The sequence below is a fragment of the Vigna angularis genome, chromosome 3 (assembly GCF_016808095.1).
Source record: "Vigna angularis cultivar LongXiaoDou No.4 chromosome 3, ASM1680809v1, whole genome shotgun sequence".
Classification (NCBI taxonomy): domain Eukaryota; kingdom Viridiplantae; phylum Streptophyta; class Magnoliopsida; order Fabales; family Fabaceae; genus Vigna; species Vigna angularis.
In genome coordinates, this window is record NC_068972.1 from 39,177,436 (window position 1) to 39,194,343 (window position 16,908).

At 30.3% G+C, this 16,908-nt stretch overlaps 1 protein-coding gene and 1 pseudogene across 1 annotated transcript; both read right to left on the bottom strand.

Annotated features, from left to right (window-relative positions):
• Nucleotides 1-3,124: 3,124 nt before the first annotated feature.
• Nucleotides 3,125-5,106, bottom strand: LOC108324413 (myb family transcription factor PHL5). The gene is made up of 7 exons (XM_017557362.2): nucleotides 4,789-5,106; nucleotides 4,576-4,708; nucleotides 4,195-4,271; nucleotides 4,066-4,105; nucleotides 3,811-3,865; nucleotides 3,489-3,558; nucleotides 3,125-3,385 (listed from the first exon to the last, which is right to left on the bottom strand). Exons 1-7 carry the CDS (start codon nucleotides 5,104-5,106, stop codon nucleotides 3,314-3,316), a joined length of 765 nt encoding a protein of 254 aa, XP_017412851.1. The 3' UTR covers nucleotides 3,125-3,313.
• A 6,443-nt stretch (nucleotides 5,107-11,549) lies between these two features.
• Nucleotides 11,550-14,944, bottom strand: LOC108325416 (uncharacterized; annotated as a pseudogene).
• Between the last annotated feature and the right edge of the window lie 1,964 nt (nucleotides 14,945-16,908).

Genomic DNA, 16,908 nt, shown 5'->3' on the forward strand with positions numbered 1-16,908 from the left:
TGACATGGTCAAAGACGAGGTAAAGAACGATGACAAGGTATAGACTAAGGAGGTCGATTAAGAAACTCAGGAGTTTGGAAAGAAATTTAGTGAAGAATGTGTTCGAAAAACATTCGAGGACCTCGTTTTTAAGGACTGTCACGTAAGCAAAGGAACAATTCAAATTGATTCATATGGATCTTTATGAACCGATTACCCCTAAGTCTTTTTAGTGGGAAAAGGTACTTTGTTTCCTTCATTGATGATTTCTCAAGAAAAACTTGTGTGTACTTCTTAAAGGAAAAATTCGATGTGTTCAAAATATTAAAAACGTTCAAAGTAATGGTTGAGAAAGAGACATGCATGCTTATCAAATCATTTATGTTTGGTTGAGGAGGTGAGTTCATTTCATTTGAACTAATGAAGTATTGTGATGAGCAAGGGATAAGTACATTTTTTACAACACCATACTCACCCCAACAAAACAAAGTTGTGGAGAGGAAGAATTGAACCATGCTTGACATGGTTCGAACAATGTTGAGAAGAAAGAACATGATTAAAGAGTTATGGGAAGAAGTAGTGTAGTGCATCATTTATGTGCAAAATAGATGTCCACATGCTAAGTTGAATGAGAAAATATCATAAGAAGTTTGGAGTGGAAATAAATCGAGAGTGTCTCATCTTAAAGTGCTCGACAACATTGCTAATGGCCATCTTCAAACTCAACAGACCAAAATTGAAGACAAAAGTAAGAAGTACATGTTCATTGGGTATGATGAAAAAACTAAGGCCTACATATGGGTTAACTAATAACAAAAAAAGTTATTATGAATTGAGATGTTAAAATTTATGAAGTGAGCAAATGGAAATGGAACAAATCAGAGCAGGAGTCTACTGGAACTAAAAGCTCAAAAATTGTTACACCATCTGCTGAGAGAAATCACGAGACTTTTGATGAAGAAGATGAACCTCTACAGCCCATAGCACGAAATTTACAAGACATATATAACTCCATTGACAAAGTGCATGTTGTATGTTTTTTGGCATAAAGGCTTGAGCTCTGAAAAGGTAGTGTAGGAGATCAGAGCAATCGAACACAACAACACGTGGAAATTGACCAAATTGCCCAAGGGACCTCGACCTATTGGCATAAAGTGGTGTATGAAAAGAAGACAAATGCTGAAGGAGAATTTGAACGATATAAAGCCTGACTCATTGTTAAAGCATACAAGCAAAAGGAAGGAATATATTATGACAATGTATTCACCCTAATGATAAGGATGGAAACAATTTGGCTGTTAATTTCCTTGGCAGCTCAACACAAATGGACAATCTTGCATACGGATGCAAAGTCGACATTTATAAATGAAGTCATGGAGAAGAAAATAATTTTTGAACAATCACTTGATACATGCGTAGAGGAGAAGAGAAAAAAGTGCTGAAATTAAAGAAAGCATTTTATGGCTTGAAGCAAGATCTTCGAGCATGGAATGAAAGAATTGATACTTATTTTAAGAAGAATAGGTATGAGAAATATCCATATGAACATGCTCTATACATAAAAAAGAATGGAGGAGATGTGATGTTTGTTCCCTTGTATGTTGGTGATTTCATCTTCATGAGAAACAAAGTTGAGTTGGTTGAAGAATTTAAAGAGCTGATGAAGAAGGAGTTCGAGATGACTGACTTATGAAGTATTTTCTTGGTTTGGAAGTTGTTTAGGGAGAGGAAAGCATCTTTATGTCCCAAGAAAACTATGTTGAGGAGGTTTTGAGAAAGTTAAAGATGACAAGTTGCAACCTAGTTTCCACCCCTATGGAACCTGGTGCAAAACTTTCTAAGTATGGAGATGGAGACAAAGTTTATGTGAGCAAATACCGAAGTCTGATTGTAAGTCTTAGGTATCTTACAAATACAAAACCAGAATTAATGCTAAGTGTTGGAATAACAAGTCGATATATGGAGGAGACGAGGCAGACTCACTAGAATGCACTAAAAAGAATTTTAAGGTATATGTGAGAGGAACATTGTCATTTGCCTAATGTATACGAGGACAGATAATTATTGACTAGTTGGCTACTCTGACAATAACTGGTGTAGAAATGTTGATGATCAAAAGCATGTATGGATATGTATTCTTTATAGGAAACACAACATTCATCTGACTTTCAAAAAAACAACCATTGTAATGTTGTCAACTTGTGAAGTCGAGTATACGTTGTAACATCTCAGAGTGTTTGTCATGTAGTCTGACTTAGAAACCTTCTAAGCAAGCTAAAGATGAAACAAGAAAAAAAGATTGTGATTCGAGCTAACAATAAGTTAACCATTAAATTGGCGAAGAACATATGAGAGAAGCAAACATATTGATTTCGGTTTCATTTCATCTAAGAATAAGGAGAGAAGGAAATGTGAAATTAGAAAACGTTAGAAGTCGAGCACAAGCTATAGATATGTTCATGAAACCATTGTTAACCACTTTATTCGAGAATAGCAAGAATGATTGGAATGAAAGACAAAAAAAAATTAAGTTTAGGAAGAAATTTTGTTGAACGAACTTAAATATGGATAGTTGAATTTAATGATAAGTTAATATGTTAATTATCTTAAAAGATTATAAAGGTTAAAAATGCTTATAATAATGATTAAGACATACAATAAACTTTCTTAATAATTGGTTTAATAATAGTTACATTTGCATGTAGTCTAAAGACCTAGTACTTTTCAAAGTTTGATACATATCATAATATCAGAGTATTCTAGATAGACTAATTGTCAACAATTTTGAATATTTAATAAAACAATTTTTTTAAATATATACATAGTTGAAAATATCAAATTTACGAGATAGTTAAATAGAAAATATTAAATTCTTTACTCTAAGTAAAAATTATTGAAGAAATAGTTTAGAAGAATATAACAAAACATGTTTTTTATAGGTAAAATAGAAAACATAATAACTATAGGATGGCGACATGATTCTAAAGATGCAACACGACAATGACAGAAAATGTCGACACCTGCAAGAATGATTCTCATTTCTTGGTCTTTATCATGTCGTAGTTCTAAATGAATGTGGACCAATGATAGCATAACAAGTGAAAGAAACCGAAGAATATCACAGAGAATGACGCTAACAATATCATAAAAATGAAGCCCACACGAGAACACCTTTGCTTCAATATGTTGACACATTACACTTTAAGGTTGATGGCATGACAAAAAATCGGAGAGTTTTTCCGAAAAGAAAAGTGATTTAAATTTAACATGTGATGTCGTGAAAGATACAAAATTTCAGAACCTTAAATGCTGATATTAACTTTAACGATGATCTTCAATTTGCTTTGTTTGCATCGTTGACCTGTTTCTTTTGTTCTTGGACTAGCATTTGCAGATTTCGTTGCAGCTGAAAACCAGAAAAGTAAAAAGATAAGAGTAGATTTGGGATTATCTTTTTAGAATTAACATTCACAAATTTTGAAAATCTGAAAATGAAAATTTTCACGCACCTCTAATTGTTCTTGAATACCCCTCCCAATCTCAAGTTGCAGTTTTCTTGACTCCTCAATTTGCATACATCTGCCAGAAACATTCAATTACGTTTTAGAAACATTTGTATAAAGTGATATGGAAGTAATTTTGAGAAAAAAGATCAGACATTTGGACCAGCTTCTTAGCTGCTAGAAAAATGAGAAATAACAAAAATAAAATTAACTTCTGCACATGAAAAATTAGAAGAATTTTTAGAATATGAGAGTTTTTATACTTTAGTTAATCTAAACAACCTAATAATTGAATAAACCTAATAACTGTTGCATGGTACTACGTTACATTTTCTGCTGAAGTTCAGTCACCATGTCTCTGCCATGACTTTCTTCGTGCCCTTCTGCATTGGAAAGACAACAGTGGGAGGTGATTTAATCCATAGAAGAGTATATATGCAATTAATTCAAACTCTTTTTATTATTTAAGTAATATTTGACAATAATAAGCAAGATAATGACTAAAAAACATAACTGTTAATTACATGACATAACAAGGCATCCATTTCTGCTATACATGAACATATTGAACAAGAATTTATACCTCTGGAAGTGTTCTTCACGTACATAGTGGATCGATATTTCTGCACCCAAGTAATGCCAATTATGTTACACTAGTAAGTAACATAGAATTCAAGAACAGAAAGCTAATTCGTTAAGAAAAGATTGCAACCTGCAAGTGGCTTTTAACATGAAAAATTGTCAGGGACTTTGAATTCATCATCTTTAGCACTGCCTTGGGCGTTGCTTCTGCAAGTTAGAAAAAAAAAAAAGACAACGAAAATTTTCATGACTATTTGTAGCTTCTCTTCTCCATAGTTTAAACTTTATACAAAGTTAAATGCAACTCCTTATATCTTTGACATTGTTCTCTAATGTGATATAATTTTTCATATTTGTCATGTTTCACTAATAAAAGGATTAATTTGTTCTAATTGAGAAACTTGAAGAAATCAAACTGAAATATCTTCAAACTTATCCCACCAAACTGAAATTTAAAACACAAGTGACTATAATTCTATTTTGTCCTCTAATTTGAACTTAATTAACTTACTTTGAGCACCACCAAGATTGTTAACAGCTGCTACGAACTGTTGATGCAAATCTTTGGTCCATTTTATTCCTTTTTTCCTCGTTGGAACCATGCTAGAAGCTGAGTTTCCAGAAGTGGCAGAAACAACCTCAACCTGAGAGAGCAAAAATCCAATATCAAATTCATAGACCTCACTCAAAAACAAAACACCAATCATAAACACGAAGCACGAACCCCATTAACTGGGGCAGAAGCACCACCCTCCAAGATGTTATTTTTCTCGTTTCTGAAATGCTCGTAAACATTATACGTTTCACAGAACGTGTCTTCATCGCTGAATAAGAAGGAATCAACAACACTTCCGAACAGTGGAGGCGAGTGGTCTCCAGAAGACTGGCACAGAAAATTTTGCGAATCGAAGTTCAAACATGAAACGGGGACATCAAACAGATGTTGCTCATGATGTTGGAAGTTGAAGCTGTTGTTTTCTGCGCCTCCAACGTTGGCCACACTGTTATGAACTCCGTTCAACTCCTGCGGAGAATGATACATAGTTGTAGTCTTAGTGATGAAAACTTCTAATTCTTTGATGTTTATATATATATATATATATATATATATATATATATATATATATATATATATATATATATATATATATATATATATATATATATATATATATATATATATGTGTGTGTGTGTGTGTGTGCGCTTAAAAGTTGTCACTGTTACCTATCATTGGCTTAATTTTCAATTTATTTCTGAACATAAATGGTGTGCAAGTATAACAGATTCCAAGTTTAACCACCTACTTTATAAGTTTAATAAAATAATAAAAAAATTAAAGTTAGTATGCACGAGACCAAGGACGAAATGAACTCGGTTCCAAAGAGCTGTACAAGACGATATAACGTCCACGCAGACAATGTTATCCTCCTGAAAAAACTAATTAATGACTATTTAAAAAACTCCAAACCGAAAAGTTCATTAAAAGAAGTATGAAATCTGATCTAATAATCATATTTATTGCACATTATTGACTCGTCGAAATAACATTCTTTAACCAAAACCTAGTTAAAATACATATTTAAATCACTACAAAAAATATCATTAAACAAAAATCAATTTTAGAGATCAACAATAATTAATTATTATAATAACTAATTTATAAAATAGAAATTATAATTTGAAAACTATTTAAAAATAACTTTTAGTTTATAATTCACTACAGTTAATTTATCACTATAGTATATAAATTAGTCAATAATTTTTAGATTATAAATTAGTAAACTATATATGAATAATTTTATTAACAGTTTTTTTTTTCAAAAAATAGTTTTTATTTAATGGTTTTTTTGTTGTTGAATTGATTGACCTGGTTATGAAGAAACAGAAATTCAAGTAGAGTCAACAAGTATCTGTGTTCAACGAGTGGAGTTGAGTCTTGTAAAAACAGTTAATTTGTATCTTTGAATATAGTTTTTTAACATTTTATTTTTAATTTTTGTATATTATAATTTTGATTTATGAAAGAAAACGTATATTATGTTTTCTTTTATTTTTCTTACTTGAAAAAGTATAGGAGAAGTTTCACCAGGAAAAGAGATGAAGTAGAGAAAGAAAAAACAAACCGGAGTGTTAGTACTGCTTTCATTTGCAGTACAGCATCTCTGCTGTTGGAGTACAACTTAAAAAAAAAAACTTATTTAGCGCAATAATAAGAAAATTATACTTTCACAACTGAAAAAAAAGTAGAAAATAAGATTAAAATATTAATATTTTAAACTGTTAAGTGAATGTGTACTTACTATAAAAAAAAGATAATTAAAAGCTAGTACAAAAGCATACAAATCGATAATAGTGTTGACTTTTTTGCATTTAGAATTAAAAACTGTAGAAGCACATATGCTAACAGTGTAACAATGGCTTTCTCAAATGAAATGAATGCTGATAGTAACTTTCACTAAGACACTGTCCCAAAAATTTAAATAATACTAATTGCAATTTACTTAAACCCACCCTTAGAGTCTCTTAGGATGATGATAAAATATAATGTAATTGTTTATTGGATATAGCATTAGTTTAATTGAAGTTAAGTGCCTATACTTTTATGTATGTTTTTTTAACGTCTCTTTAATCCACACTGCATTATATATATATATATATATATATATATATATATATATATATATATATATATATATATATATATATATATATATATATATATATATATATATATATATATATATATATATATATATATATATATATATATATATATATATATATATATATATTAAGCACAATAACGGGTTCTTTAGTTACATGTAGTTACTTTAATAATGGAAACAATATTTAGAATCACTGTAGTAAATTGAAAATCAAATCAAAAAGCAAAAGAGTTAATAAAAGAAAACAAAAAAAAATTCAAGAGATGAATTAAAATTAATTCCTATAACACCACTAATTAAAATAAAAAATCTCAATAAGCAACAAACTAAACCACCAATGGTAATCCCTCAATATATTTGTGCGCATTCAGTAATATATATCATCCTAACACAGCCTAAACATTCCTCTTTGAATAAAAATTAACTATTTCAAAATTTAAATTAAACCTTAACACAAATGTACACACAAATATGTCAATGTACATGTTCTCTTATCTATGCATGCAAGCATAAACATATATACATGTGCACATACGCACACACATATACGTACGCACACACATGCATCCACATACACACGCTTACATCAAACATACATTTGTATGTCTGCTCACCCATGAACGCATTTTGACATGTCTGCTCACATGCACACACACGCAAGCATGCATATACACACACGCATGTTAGGATGCCCACTCATCCACATACCCATGCACACACAAACGCACAAACTTACACATGAAAGAACACACGCCCGCTCACCCACACATGTTGACATGCCCGTTTACGCACGCATGCTGACACCCTCGTTCACGCACACATGCTAGCATGACACACACACATTCAAGGAAAGATTAAATAATAAATTTTCTAAAACTTAACTATCCAAATATCCAAGATTTAATAACATAATTAGGATAAGGTTAAAATAGCACTAAGACCTTGTTCACTTGAATGGATTTGGGGGAGAGTGGTTGAGGAGATTTGAGAGGATTTGAAAGTAAATTTTGTTGTTGTTTATTTGAGTGGATTTGGAGGTAAGTGAGAGCGAATTTGGAAGTAAAGTTTGTGAGAATTACTGTAGGATTTGATTAACGTGGCATTAAAAAAATTTACTTTCAAATCCACTCTCAGTTACCTCCAAATTCACTCAAATAAAGAACCAAAAAATTTACCTTCAAATCCCCTCAATCACTCTCCCCCAAATCCATTCAAGTGAACAAAGCCAAATAGAAGTTGTTTTTATTCGTATATTGAGTGTAAACTTATGAACAGGGGGCAAGATCATAATGGTGATTTGATTACTCCTATGACATGGAAAGGACTTCCTTGCACTTGAGAGGAGGGGAAGATTCACTTACAAAGACTTTTTGACGCTCGTCAGTAAGAGAGTTAGGATTTATAAGTGAGAGTGAGTATTATGAAGTTAGTATTCCCTGGAAAATACTAGTTGCATTATAGGATCAACATGGGTCATAGACTTATGTTCCTATTGGAATAATACTTACATGAAGAGTATAATAACAATATAACATAATGATAAATAATAATAATATACTAAACTACCGAGATTTTGTTATAATATGTAAATATGATCTAAATAGACGTAGATTAGACTATTTCATAATGAAAAAACTTAAAAGACCTTATTGGATTGTGCTATTTTAATATGTCTATTAGGTCGAGTAAGAAAAAAATATTTAATAAGTGTCTATTGATAAGATTTTCACATAAAAATAGTGTAAAATTATGATACATTGGTTAAACACTAAAAACACATTAAAATTACAACACAACTAAAACAATATGAATAAAAGTAATAATAGATTGGGAAACAGTTCTCAATCATATTAGAGCAATGTATTAAAGCATATATCATTTACCTTGTGAAATTCAATTTAACGGTTGGTTGCGAAAGTCTTTACCATGATAGGGTACACTTAATTCTTTCATTTGTTTCCTTAACTTCTCATGAGTTCTTTCTGTCTGTCTTAAGTTGTGTTTGATTAAGGTTAAGAGTTAATGTTTAGGGTTGAATGAGAATAATAAGAGTTATTTAGAGTCTTAATTTTTCATGAATTTTTCGGTCTTCCAAATTTACATTATGATATTAAATTATAATTTAATTTCAGAAATCAAATTACAAATTATAATTTGATTTTAGAAATCAAATTATGAATCAGTAATTTTGAGTTGATAATTAGATACAAATTAGATTGAACTAATTCACATTTTTTATTCAATGACATTTTCTCTAATGAATTAATTAATTAAACTAATTAATTATTATAGTTTAAATGTGAATCATTAGAGCTTTAGAGAACTTTGATAAAAGAAAGTATACGGGTCTTGAATTAATTTTGTGAATTCACCTTTCACTTTCTTAATTTTTTTTAATTCTTGCATTTGATTTTTGTTTGAATTTCAATTTGTTGAGTTCTAAAACCACAAAATAATGGAGTAGGAAGAATATTAAACATTGAATATAATAAATATATGCTTTAATAATCAATATATATTTTGTTTTGTGGTAGGACATGTCATAGTCGAACGTTAGATAAAGAAAGAAAATTTTCTTTTACAAAGTGTATTATCTCCATGATATTGTGTAGGCATTATCTCGGCATAAGACTCTTCATGCAATATGAAGTGCAATGACAGTCTAAAGGTTAATCTAGAGTATATAATTGGGATTATTATAGCATATAGTTGGGATCATATCATGCTATATAACCAACATCATTACGATACTTGGATTTATGGCTAATAATATGATACAAAATTTTAGGTGATGTCCATGTATTATACAATTCTAAAAGGATAATGATACTTTGACAATATTTTAATATCATTTACGTGTCATTATGTGATTGGTCCAAAATTACTTTACAATTAATAATAATAATCATAAATACTAACATGGATCACCAGAATGACACGTAGATGATATTAAAATGTTAAAAAATGTTGTCAAAATATCATTATCCTTTCTAAAATAAAGACAACATGTTTGAGTGGAGACCATTCACGTAACGACCTATGAAAAATGTATATAAATAGAGTCAATTACCAGAAAAGTTGTTACTTCTCGATAATACATACATTTAATATCTGATATACATTTAATATCTGATATACTTGAATATTAGAATATTTGCAGATATTTCACCTCAAGTTAGATCTAGAAGTAAGAATTGAACATTTCAGACAATAAGATAAAAAAAGATAAAATATTGTGGAAACATCTTTGTTACAAATAAGAATATATGCTATCCAAAATTTTATAAAAAAACTTAAATATTTAATTTTATTACAATGATCATCAATAAAAAATTAATAAGTATATATTATAAATGTTCAAATATTGAAATATTGTAAATATTTAATATTTTGTTACATTTTTTTCAATAATAAAAAAATACATGTATAAAATTGAAATAACAAGTTTTTCCATATTATATATAACTTTTACATATCTCTTGTTTCTAAAACTCATTCCTAATATATATATATATATATATATATATATATATATATATATATATATATATATATATATATATATTAATTATGGGTTTGTTAAAAATATGGATTCTAAATTTTATGAATTCTAAGTTTTAAGATTAAGGATAAAAATAAGAAACTTCTAAACTCTTACTCACTTCCCTCATTCTTGTCAATCTTTTATCTTTGATCTCACTCATCCTTACCGAATTATCACTATTTAGATGATTCCATAACAAATTATTTATCATAGAATCAAGTGCAAATATGGTAGAACTAGTTCACATACACGATAACGAGACAAAATTTAGTTTTTTTATTATATTTTTCTTTTGATGGCTATCCATTTATGCCACTCTTGTTTGACTTTGCATGAATATGCTTGAACAGTGGCTAGAGTAAGAGACGTGTTTTTATCATACATTTTGATAATTAATTAACAAAAAAATAGATAAAAAGGAAAGAGGGTCCCATAGCTTGATTGGATAAAATAAGGCACAAATATTCTGCTCTTTTTCAAATATGATGCTCTCTTTTATAATTCCATAATTTTTGTTCACAGAAACAAAAAGTTTTCTCCCAAAGTTCTTCACAAAATGGCACAGGATGAAACACGAGGACTCATACTTTTTCCATCAAATAGTTAAATTGAAAAATACTATCAGAATGTTGACACAGACGTGCAAAATAATCTAAAATTATTTTCAAAACATGTTTGACACAGCTCATATTTGTAATTTCTAACTATTTTATTAAAAAAAAAGTTGCTTACAGAAAAAGCTAAATATTTTGATAATTTTTCTCTAAAACAAAAACTATTATTTTGTAATGTAAAAGTCTGTAGTCTTTTTCCACATAACTTTACTATTTAACAGTCGATTCTTTGTAATTGAATCATTTTTTTTTCAAGCAACTTTTCTGTTAGAATTTTTACTTTTACTCTAATAATTTTCTTAATACGTTTTTAATTTTGAATCATAAAAATATAACTTAACTTGTTTACCAATACTATATTATAAGAAAATTCTAAAAGTTTGAAACTTCATTCAAGATATTATTCGTTATGAAGTTTTAAATTCTTTTACAGTTTTATTTTTAAATATATCTTATAAAATTGAAAAAGGTGTATTTAATTTGTTTTTATCTCAACTTTTAAGCAATTATTGGATTTACCAAGTGAGAAAGAGGAGAACAAAATATAGATATGTTACATAAGGGATTGTTATACCATGAATTATGTAAAAAGTAAATTTGCATTTTTTTTTTCTGTTGACTGCAAATCCTGAAGGTAAAGGAAATACAAGAAGACTCTGCTGAACTGAAACAAAAAGGCTATATTTATGAAAATTGCAATGAGCAAATTATGATGTTTTTTGAAGTAATATACAAGTAGCACACTCATCTTATATGGACAAATTTATTAAGTTTGCACTTGAAGGATAACAAAAGTGCTTTTCTTACCAAAATGAAATTGTATGGTGTGGTTTGACTCTCTTACAAGTATGATTTGTTGGAACACTGTGTTCCTAAAATTAATTGCTTATGAATAGAGCTATGAACATATGAGATTGCAGATCTAAGTTATGTTGGAAGGAATAAGTAATCTTTTAGACCCTTCGGAAACTGAAACCTGAACATCTTTAGAACTAATAGGTCTGTCATTATTAGTTGTATTGCCCAAATTCAGAGTACTCAAGTTGCTGTCACTTGTCTTCTGCTGTTTGGTCAAACATCATTTTCAGCTGCTTACCTTGTTCCTCAATCCTCAACTGTAGTTTTCTCTGAATCTGGAAACAGTGAAATAAATTGAATTTTTTTTTTAACTCAGAACATTGCCAAGGAGTTCTGATTTTCACATCTTTGGGCTTTTCCACCCATCACACTTGGTTAAGCAAGTATGCAAATATGATCAACTTCATTTCACATACAAATTAAGAATAAATGCGTTAAGAAGAAGACTTTAAGTTTAACTTGTGAAACAATAAATATAACAAATATCAAAATTTTGTTAGGATAAACTCGGACTTATGATTATGAAATTATATTAAGAAGTGAACTTTAAGTTTAACTCAATTCTAACCCGTATGTAAGGTGCACCTACTTCTTTTATATTATAAACTTATCTCTTGTCAATATAGAATTTCTAAAAATAATTAATGTAATTAGATACAACTATTATTGTATAATTAATATTAACATGAGGTCATTGAAGACATAAGCATGAAGTAGCAAGTATGAACCTGTAAGGTTAGGAGAGCATGGAGATACAGTAGTCAAAAAGTAAATGATATACCTCTAGTTGTTCATGAAGGCGCCTCTGAACATCTAGCTGCAGCTGAAGTGCCTCTCTAATTTGCAAGCCACTGGCGATGAAGAACAAGAAACTCAGTTGATTAGAGTCACAGCATCTAATGAAAATATTAAAATAACCATGAATGGAACTATTTGAACTGTGGAATGGTAACAGGGGCTTTGGCAAAAGAAGTAGAGTTACGTTTTGGCATCAAGATGCACATTCTCTACATTCGTTCTTTTCTCAGATTTCCCTGAAACATGATAAAGTAGTCTGAAAATCAATAATAACCATAAGGGCATTGAAGATCATGAATAACAGGAGAATAATAAAGCAGTGGAGGTCATGTTCACAACAGCATTTATTCAATAGTTTTGGCGATTTCTTGTATCATTATCATCCAGCTGAGAAATAAAATCAATTTGACATTTAATAATTCAAGGTTTCTATCATACATGAAAAAACATAGGGTTTTTAGTAGTTGCAACCTCCTGTAACTTGAGCATATTCAATAAAAAATGAGTGACATAACAATCTCAACATTTGAGCAGCAAAATATATTTGGCATGATGTAGAAACTACACTGAAACAGTGCCAATAAATTACCTTGAGTTGATTGTGGCATGTATTTGGCAATTCTATATTTCTGCAGATGACTTTTGACATGGAAAATGGTCAATCCATCTGATTCCATCAGCCTTAATATAGCTTTTGGCGTTGCTTCTACAATCAAGTAGACAAGAAGACTATCAGATGTTGAATATGCAGAGAAAAATTCAGCAAGTTAATTAGTTTATGTCTGGTTTCTATTTTCAGAAACTGTCTAGTTCTCAAAATGCAACTAAACAAGGTTACTCTTAATGCTGGAAGATGATGAAATGGATGAAGTTGAACAAGATGAAAACAAACAAAAAGTATGAAACTACTTTAGAAAACAGTTTTCAAAATAAAAGGGAACCAATACAAGCCCTTACTCTCAGCACCTCCAAGGCGATTCACACACTCAACAAACTTCTCATGAAGTTCCTGAGTCCATCTTATTCTTGTTTTACTTGAGACTACTGGTCCATTTGAAGAAGAGTTTCCAGAAGAAGTTAGCAAACTACCTGCTGAGAGTGTTGGTGACAGCATCTCTTGCTGAGAAGAGAAGCTAATCTGTGCAGCAGGTAAATTGTATGAGCCACAACAATCCTTCAGGGTAGAAAAGAAGCAATAACAACATAAGCCAATTGAACAACAGAGAAAACTAAAGATGGAGATGGCAACAAACTTACTCTTTGATCCTGATTTCCTATACAAGGAACCGAAGGGCTTGAAGCATCACCAATGAACAACTTGGGTTGTTCAATTGGAAGAAAACTGCTGCCAGGGAAATTCCCAGATGAGATTTTATTAGACTTTTCAGGAGATCTAACACATTGATCACTATTCACATGGGATAAGAGCATTGCTTGCAAGGGATTTGACAACTCAAAGTTAGGGGCAGGTTGGTTTGCCAATGAAGCCAAGAAAAGGTTTTGCCTTGGAGATTGATACAAAGGGAATTCCACATCACTGATCTTAGAGAATTGAGATATCAAAGAGGGGTTACCAACTAGTCTATCATATTGTGGGAATCCCATGCAGATTTCTGTTGCATAAAAGGCTGAAGCTGGTGATTCAAAACGGCTTATAATGCTGCTAGATGATTTGGTTTGGCCTATGTGTGGTTCCTCTTCAAATCCACCACTGGCCATAGCAAGTGGCTGATTGCAAGTTCCCATATGTGAAGCCTGTATTATATCAAAACATTGACTAGAACAATTGCCAAACTCTGAACTCAAATCCCCATTTAGACCATAGCTTTGTTGAATCCGTCCAACACAATCAATCCTGTACTCGTTCATTTATAGACACTCCAAACGTTCCCACAAGATTTGAACAAAGATGGCAAGAAGAGTTTCTCAGTAACAGATCAAATTTCTGAAGTAGCATGCATGAATCTATGAGAGAAAGTTGATCCTTATTAAGGGAATGGTGAAGGGAAGAAGAAAAGAAGAACCAGAAAATGAACAAGAAGATTGGAAAAGGTAAGAATGGTTAGGCTAAATTCTAACCTTATGGCATAAAGTGCTGTCTTATATTCCTGAAGGCTTCAGGAATAAGATTTGAATCTAATTTGTCCAAATGCTACCATACAAGGTCATTATTTGTTATTTCTTTGTTTTGTTTTGAGACTGCAAAATCCTCTACAGAAAGCAATTTTGTTTGAAACAAAGTGTTATATATGACAAACTTTTTTAACTGTTACACAACCAAGACTTCAAATCCAAATTACTTGTTAAGTTGAAACAGCCTAACTCCACCTGTTGGTCTATTCTCTGTTGACACAACCGAAGTACAGAACACAGAAAACAACACAGCTCGATAAGCAAATAAAATAGTTTTGTCTAATGTTGTCTTGAAGTGAATATAAAAGAAAAGGCAAGAGAATCAGAAGAAAGATGAAAGCTAAAAGCAACCAAACTTGAACAAGTCACAAACAGAGGTTTAAAACCGCCCCAAACTATTACTAAATAGTTTAAGATCTTGAAATTGTAGAATATTGTTATTGGCATCTATAGTGTGATAATAAAATGTTAGATAAAGATACTGGCATAAATTCACAGGTTAAAGATCTGCAACTATTCTTATAATGGATTCGGAAGAAATAGCTTTAGCCACCCACAGTAGTAATAAATATGAACATACAGATAGCCAAATCTTCCTTTCCAAAAGAAGACAATATATATTACACTCAAAAACCTTGTTCCATTGCATGAAACTGCATCTTGCAAAGTGGGGTATCAGAAATTACTGAAAAGTGTAGCTAACTTCTTATATTCATCTTAAAAGCAGAACAGAATTTCAACTACAGAATTTCCAACATTGATCAGTAACTTTTATGGTCTTTCCATTACCGAAAGGTAAAACAATATACACATATTCACTGTATTATTCATCACTTGTATCACTTCCTTCTTGCCATTGATTTAATTTGGTCAAAATGCATCAGGTACCTTTTAACTGTAGGTCAATTTGATTCATAAAATGACTTATAACATGTTGAGTTGTTAATTTTTAAATGGCTGCTCCAATAGTGTAACTTTACTCTTATAATCAAGAAAAATATAAAGAGTTATAGCCATTCACTGAAAAATAATCATTGAGATTCTAATTACTTCATAATTTTATATTAATCTTAATTGTTAATATTTTAATCAATAGTTTTAGAGAAAATAGTGTATGCAGTGATGTTGTAAATATTTTTCACATCAATTGAAATCATTGTTTAGCTTAATAGCATGTTTGGTTTAGGAAAGAAAAAGTATAAAATGAGATTACGTTTTAGGTTGTCTTTTAATAACAAAAAGAGAAAGATCCACTTGTTTGGTAATATAAAAAGTGAAAAAAAAGTGTGGTGTATATATAAAAACTTAAACATCTTTAATAAAAAAAATAATATATCATATAGGTTGAATATAATAAAAATTATATATGGAATTAATCTTCTTTGCATTAAATATACACATAAGATCCTTTATTTATAATAAAAAAATATTAATTAAGCTTAAAATATAAATAAAAAATAATAACAAACTAACTAAAGATAAAAGATAAATATAAAATAAAGATAATATATTTAACACTTCCATCAAGTTAGTGTATACAAATCATATGAGCCAATTGTGTTACTAATATAATTCATAAAGACTTAGTGAAAATATCTGCTTTTATACTTGAGTGACACCAAATTACTAATGATTCACAAATCCTTATATGGCCTAAACCAATCTCCTAGGACCTGGTTAGGAAAATTTAGTAATGTTGTTCAACAATTTGGTATGACTCGGAATGAGGCACATCATTAAGTCTTTTACCGTCACTAGATTGACACTAAATTGCTAATGATTTGCAAGACGACATAGAAGACAAAATACTAACTCAAAAGACTCCCTCTAAGCAACAAATCTGGGAGGTTGCTTCATATAAATCTCTTCTTGCAAATCACCGCTGAGGAATGCATTGTTGACATCTAGTGGATAAAGAAGTCATTATTGGAGAACCACCACGTCTATAAATAAACTAACAAAAATAATCTTTTTCATGAAAGAAAAAACATATATGGACAGATCAAACACAATGGTGACAAAAGGGAGGTCAGAAGAGACGACAGTGGAAGAAGTCATGGATGAACAGAAGAGAGAAACCATAAAAATTCAAGATTCTCCAACCAAGGCACCTCCAAAGGAAAAAGAGCAACATTTATGCTCTGAATAGTTGCCTGAGAGGAGTCGAGATGTGCAACAACGCAACGATGAACCTGAAAGAGGAAAATGAGTGACCTTGATGCTCTGAATT

What these genes read in the sequence shown, in the direction of transcription:
- LOC108324413 (XM_017557362.2), bottom strand. Translation starts at nt 5,106, where the DNA reads ATGTATCATTCTCCGCAGGAGTTGAACGGAGTTCATAACAGTGTGGCC. An exon ending in CAATCTTGGTGGTGCTCAAA is followed by an intron (nt 4,272 to 4,575) that starts GTAAGTTAATTA and finishes TCTAACTTGCAG; the next exon opens with AAGCAACGCCCAAGGCAGTG. An exon ending in CGTGAAGAACACTTCCAGAG is followed by an intron (nt 3,866 to 4,065) that starts GTATAAATTCTT and finishes TTTCCAATGCAG; the next exon opens with AAGGGCACGAAGAAAGTCAT.